The sequence below is a fragment of the Borostomias antarcticus genome (assembly GCF_949987555.1).
Source record: "Borostomias antarcticus genome assembly, chromosome: 8".
Classification (NCBI taxonomy): domain Eukaryota; kingdom Metazoa; phylum Chordata; class Actinopteri; order Stomiiformes; family Stomiidae; genus Borostomias; species Borostomias antarcticus.
The window spans coordinates 30,131,344-30,138,227 of NC_140241.1; the positions used below are offsets into that span (position 1 = coordinate 30,131,344).

The 6,884-nt window shown below is 48.8% G+C and overlaps 1 protein-coding gene across 1 annotated transcript; it reads left to right on the forward strand.

The window, feature by feature from the left end:
* Nucleotides 1-1,914: 1,914 nt before the first annotated feature.
* LOC311311835 (inactive phospholipid phosphatase 7) lies at nucleotides 1,915-6,678 on the forward strand (the record flags this gene model as incomplete). The annotated part of the gene is made up of 2 exons (XM_084441616.1): nucleotides 1,915-2,395; nucleotides 6,290-6,678. 2 exons carry the CDS (start codon nucleotides 1,915-1,917, stop codon nucleotides 6,676-6,678), a joined length of 870 nt encoding a protein of 289 aa, XP_084297742.1.
* Between the last annotated feature and the right edge of the window lie 206 nt (nucleotides 6,679-6,884).

Here is a 6,884-nt window from a genome sequence, read left to right on the forward strand (position 1 = left end):
CCAGGGTTATAAATAGCATAACATAACTATTGGGTCTCCTTGATGACCTATTGCAAAAAAAAAAACTAGCCTAAGGACCAGAACACTTAGCCTATAATCTAAAACAATTAAATGATAAGGGTTGTATCAAACTCAAATAACCTATTCTGAGAAACTGCGCTTCTCTACTTTTGGGCATTTCAAGCCAGTCTGTGAATTGCTTTCTGGCCGGTCTCTCTTGGACTGCCCTGCGCGCGTGCTCGTGGTCCGGGGGTAATCCCGTTATCTTCTCACGCGGTTCCTTCTCTTGTGTTGATGTGAATAAAAGTCAAGGTCCCGCGAAGGAAGCATTGCAATTTGCATGTAATTAATTGAGGTTTGCAATGAACACCGCAACGTCCAAAGGCAACCAGGTCAACTTTGCCCCGTCCGCCTATATCCATGTCTTTTTGAAATAAATAACTATGAAAACCTCGTTTTATTCTCACGTGAAATGTATTATAATCCGACCAGGCTCGCTCGTCGATTCCACTCCTGTTGGGTCATATTGAGGCTAGTTTATATCCCTGGACGGACGCTCGTCCCATCTCAGCCGCAGGTTCACCCTCCCGCACGGGTCTATTCCAGCAGCTAGAGCTGCAGCTCCTTTATTTAAGTACCTATGAGACGACACTTCCCCTTTGTACTGCATGCATGCTGGGAAATGTAGTGATTTGGTTTTATTCCTTAGTTTATGGTGGTAGACTTTAGTTGTATTTATATAGCCTATCCTAGGCCACAGAACCTACTTATTTGATGTCCTGCGAATAATAAGCTATAGTCCACAACATTGGACTGTTTTAGGTAACAACGGTGTATAGCCTAAAAACAGTAGGCTACAACTTTAATGTTAAATCATCCATCCCATATTTCGACAAATAACTGAAATAGCCTTGGTGTATGTCATAGGCATAATATGAACCAATTAGGTTAGTTCCTGATTTTCAACTCTTTTTTTATCACATATATTTTTTGGGGGGAAAAACTGTCACTATCAGCCTCATCCCCTCTCATTGAGCTGTTTAGTTGTTTGTAGGGCCTGTTTTAGGAGAATATCCTATCTCCAGTTTTGTACTCTTATAATCCTGGTCCATTTAAGCACCTTGGAGAACTCCCGTCCGGTAGCGCGCCAGGAGCGGAGGAGGAGGAGGAGTGGGATGGTTCAGCCCTACGTCACGCACGGGAGAAACGGCTGCCACGGTCGCAAAGATGCGTAATCCTCGCTCATTACCGGACGGCTCGCAGTCGCTGGGTTAATTACGCATGCCTGTTAAACGATCGGTTGTGATAGACAGTACTGGTCTATATCTGGTCTATATCTGGTCTATATCTGGTCTATATCTGGTCTATATCTGTCGAGCCAGAATTCCTTGTCGCGTTCTCGGGATTCTCTGCATGCCAGCTGATCTGTGAATGCACGGCCCATTCTCACGTCGGCCTGGGAAAATGAACGCGTTTGTCTATGTCGCTGCAGATTACAGAGATGTTCTAGGGCTTTCTCCGTGTACCGATGTGTAAATCAAACATTGCATCTGGTTAGTTGCACTGCAACGAAGACAGCAACATCAAATCGTGCCATTCCATGTTAGTCGTTATGGTAGGCTACAGTGTTGTGTTGTGATAGATGCTGATATCCCATGTAGGTTGTGTTTTGTTGGATTGGCCGAAGCAGATGCCCGTCAAGCCCCCATTGCGCTGCATAGACCGCGGTGTAAACAGGAGCATGGGCAGCGCGCATTCCAATAGTCTAAATATATCTGTTATGGCCGCAAGAGGGGAAGGACAGGACGAAAGGTTTATCTTTGCACATTTAACCGTCGTGGAGAAAGAGTGAATTGTCATTTAAAAACGCATCATAAACGCCGTTTTACCAAGTAGGCAAAGTAGGAACCCAAAATGCCTTCGAATCCAACTTCTAGATCCAGGACGCGCGATCGGAACAACGTCCTGAGCAGACCCGAGTTCATGTCCCTCAACCAGCCCCTCCGCGGGGGCACCAGCGAGACCCGGGGCACGTCGAGGCGACCGGGCCAAGCCAAGCACCAAGCAAGCCAACCGGGCGAGCAGGCGCCAGAACCTACCGACAGTGCCAACAAGGAGCGGAAAGAGCCCGTGAAGCTGCCCGAGGAAGACTGTATGCTCCTGAACCCTTCGTTCAAGGGGATCGCAATGAACTCCCTCCTCGCCATTGACATTTGCATGTCCAAACGCATGGGGGTCTGCGCCTACACGTCGTCGTCTTGGGGCAGCGTCCGTTCCATGGTCACCCTGCTTGCGCTTACGGGGCACGGCATCACGTGGATCTTTGGCACGATCGTGTGTCTCACCAGGAGCAACACGCTGGCTGGACAAGAGGTCTTGGTCAATCTACTGGTTGGTAAGTAGCCTGTACAGGCTATAGGCCTACATCTCTGCTCACAAGGTTACCCCCCAAAACATGGTGTGACTTAGCAATTGATCCCTACAGACGTGTTTATGTCAATCAATCAATCAATCAAAGCTTTATTTATATAGCGCATTTCATACCCAGAGGCAACACAATGCGCTTTACAGAGAACAAGGGAGGTGGGCATACGACCCACTCTCTACATATTCCAGAGGATGTCATTTATCATTCACTGCTTAGCCTATCAGGCCACAAGGTGTGACTCGAAATCTTTCTCATTCCAGATATACAGTAGGATATTATGGAACCTTGTCCGTAACACCTCAACTTCTTCTTATCCATCCTGCTATACTCAGGATGTTGTCTGCTCAAAGGTGCAGTAGCCTTGGTGCTTTGGCTCAGAAGTAGTTTTTGTTATATTTTTTGCAATTCTCATTACATCCCGACAGCAATCAAATAAAGCGCTCTGACACTAAAATTAAAGAAAATCTGTAATATGTGGAAGTCACAGAATTGTAATAAGTGTGTTCAATCATTTTGAGTTGCCAACTTGAAATGACTGGATATCTTAGCTGCCTGTCAACTATCTGCCTAGTGAGGGTTGTGTGTTTCTCCCCAGTTTGGAGGAGCTTTGGATGGAGGCCTGAAGGGAGGGATCGGGGATTTTGTTGGTTGTATTTTTCAAAATGTTTAAACATTTTAAGTCTAACCAGAAAGCACAAACCACATACTGCACCTTTAAACATCCCCCACATTTCCAGCAGGGCTGAAATCCTAGACTTCCACCATGTCTCCTTCAGTAGCCTCCAACCCCACGCCTGACAGGTGCTGGGCTTAAGACTCTCACATCACGAGTTCACATTGGACCGAAGAACTATAAGTAGACATTTTAACAAGCCAGAGGGTTTACAATGACCCCATACAAAGAGTTTGTGAAGCTGTATATTGTTTTGGTTATAATACACACTGTGACCAACCTTGTACCAAACAGGTACGGGGGAACAATGTCTTAACGGTGTGTTGTCATGAAGAAGGAACAAAAGACTAGTTATAGAAATGACATCAAGGGGGTCTGTGGTGGTGTAGCGGTTAAGAGGGTCTGTGGTGGTTAAGGGGGTCTGTGGTGGTTAAGGGGGTCTGTGGTGGTTAAGGGGGGTCTGTGGTGGTTAAGGGGGTCTGTGGTGATGTAGCGGTTAAGGGGGTCTGTGGTGGTTAAGGGGGTCTGTGGTGGTTAGGGGGGTCTGTGGTGGTTAAGGGGGTGTGTGGTGGTTAAGGGGGTCTGTGGTGGTGTAGCGGTTAAGGGGGTCTGTGGTGGTTAAGGGGGTCTGTGGTGGTTAAGGGGGTCTGTGGTGGTTAAGGGGGTCTGTGGTGGTTAAGAGGGTCTGTGGTGGTTAAGGGGGTCTGTGGTGGTTAAAGGGGTCTGTGGTGGTTAAGGGGGTCTGTGGTGGTTAAAGGGGTCTGTGGTGGTTAAGGGGGTCTGTGGTGGTTAAGGGGGTCTGTGGTGGTTAAGGGGGTCTGTGGTGGTTAAGGGGGTCTGTGGTGGTTAAAGGGGTCTGTGGTGGTGTAGCGGTTAAGGGGGTCTGTGGTGGTGTAGTGGTTAATGGGGTCCGTGGTGGTGTAGCGGTTAAGGGGGTCCGTGGTGGTTAAGGGGGTCTGTGGTGGTGTAGCGGTTAATGGGGTCTGGGTGGTGTAGCGGTTTAAGCATCAGGTTCCAGGTCCCACCGGGGTTCACGCCCTGGTCTCGCCAGATCCCAAAATGGCCGGATCCTGCATGGGAGGATGTTGGGCCGTCACTCCTGAAGGTGGTTCGTTTATTTTCGGTGTAATTGTCCTCAACTCTCCAGCGACCAGGTCTGGTGTCAGAGTCATGGTCACAGAGTCATGGTCACAGACTTATTGATCACCTCTTTTCACGGAGTCACGGACTCAGAACAGAGAGTCAGCTAGCTTGTTCTTCCAGGTCACCAACCACAGACCGTTCACAGCAGTGACAGGGGACAATTGGACAATAGGTCAGGTGTGATTGGCTACCAAAACTGGGTAAAAATGGGATAAATTCAGAAATAAATTATGTATATATTAAAAAAAGAAATAACATTAAAAACATAGTGATCCTTTATGGATATGATCATCTCACCATTACCTACAGTACAGTTTACACCGATGTAAGTGCACACAGGAATGAAGCGTGAGCTTGTTGATCTCTCATGGTAGCAGTGGTGGAATCATCCTGGAGGGTGAACTCATTCCAGGTGGTTATTTTTACATGCTTTGATGAAAGAACGTTCTCAACCCCAGTTTAATTTGAGTGAATCAGGCATTTCTCTGAACAAATTAAGGACACTGCTCCTTTGTATTCAAGTCAACTGTGCGTGTGTGTGTGTGCGTGTGTGTGCGTGCATGTGGTCGTGCATGTGTGTATGTTTATGTGTGTGTGTATCACCCTGATGGTCTTGATGTACAGGTTGGTTGTTACCCCAGATGTAGGTTGTTACCCCATCGTGCTCCTCATCGATATTGAGGAGTGACCGTTTCCAGAAATGTTCAATGTAATGTAAAGGATGCAGTCCTCCTCTGCAGAGGCTCAGCTCCAACAGATGAATCCACAACCACTGATGGCTCACATTGGGGATTCATGTATAAATTGGGTCCTTACCTTATTAAGAGAACAGAGTAGAGAAAGTGCTGCAGTTCTGTGCTAGCCAGTATCCAGGCCTATTTAGGGACACACAGGGCTGCTAATACGGTCCGTGGAGAGACACACACATACACACACACACACACACACACACACACACACACACACACACACACACACACACACACACACACACACACACACACACACAGAGGAGAGGTAGGGGGTTGAATGAAGAGGAAGGACAGGGGTCTGTTCCACAAACCTGCCCTTCTACAGATCTGGAACAAATCACACCAACTACGGAAGAGCATTAGGGCCAACAAATGAGTTTATTTTTTTAAGCTTCTGAGTTTAAAGTCAGAATTTCTGAGAGAAAAGTCAAAAATAACTTCTGAGATTAAAGTCAGAATTTCTGAGATTAAAGTCAGAATTTCTGAGAAAAAAGTCATAAATAACTTCTGAGAAAAAACTCAGAATTTCTGACTTTAAACTAAAAAAAAAAAAACTCTGCTGTTGTCCCTAATGCTCTTCCGTACACCAACAGAATGGGGAGGGGGAGCTAATTGAACCCAGTGGATTTTGGCTTGGGACAGATATTGTATATTTCAGTATGGTGCCCAGCTGTTAGTTGATCTAGTTATTTTTATCTATATATACAGTATTTTTTTCATGTATTATTCAGGCCCATGTTTTTTTCACTCATGAAAAAACTTGCTTCTAATTGGTCAATTAGAGGCCAGGTAGAATGGGGTGTGTCAGAACAGCAGCACCGAAGTTAGAGTTTCAGTCAGGGTTTATAACATTGTAAGAACACATTTAAAGAACCGTTACCAGGCGGTGATATCGATAGAAACACTAACCTTCTTCTCTCTTCCTCCTCCTCTGTTCCCCCCTTCCTCCTTCTCTCTTCCTCTCTCTCCCCCCCCCCCTTCCTCCTTCTCTCTTCCTCTCTCTCCCCCCCCCCTTCCTCCTTCTCTCTTCCTCTCTCTCCCCCCCCCCTTCCTCCTTCTCTCTTCCTCTCTCTCCCCCCCCCTTCCTCCTTCTCTCTTCCTCTCTCTCCCCACTCCCCCCCCCTTCCTCCTTCTCTCTTCCTCTCTCTCCCCACTCCCCCCCCCTTCCTCCTCTCTTCCTCTCTCTCCCCACTCCCCCCCCCTTCCTCCTTCTCTCTTCCTCCCCCCCCCCCCCCCCTTCCTCTCTCCCCCCCCCCCCTTCCTCCTTCTCTCTTCCTCCCCCCCCCTTCACAGCCCTGTTACTGGACGTCATGACCGTCGCCGGGGTCCAGAAGCTGGTCAAGCGCAAAGGACCCTGGGAGATGAGTCCCGGCTTCCTGGACTACGTGGCCATGGACGTGTACTCGTTCCCGGGGGCCCACGCCAGCCGCGCGGCCATGGTGTCCAAGTTCCTGCTGTCCCACCTGGTTCTGGCCGTGCCGCTCCGCATCCTGCTGGTGCTCTGGGCCTTCCTGGTGGGCCTGTCCCGCGTGCTGCTGGGGAAGCACCACCTGACCGACATGGCGTGCGGCTTCGCCTTGGGCCTGCTGCACTTCAGCCTGGTGGAGACGGTGTGGCTGTCATCCAGCGCCTGCCAGACCATCATCTCCATCGGCACGCTCAGCTGGAGCCCGTTCAACTGAGACCAGGCGGCCGCGTCGCGGTCTAGAAGCGTACACGAAGCTCTTGTCACCGGGAATGTCGACGCGGGTGACTTGGAAAAACACCGACTGGTCGCGTCAGATGTCCGGAAGCTTCTTAACACCTACTGCGCCGTCACGGCTGTAGAATCACTGATGAAAATGACCCACACACACGCGTAAGGTCAACCTCAGCACGTGTACCGGGG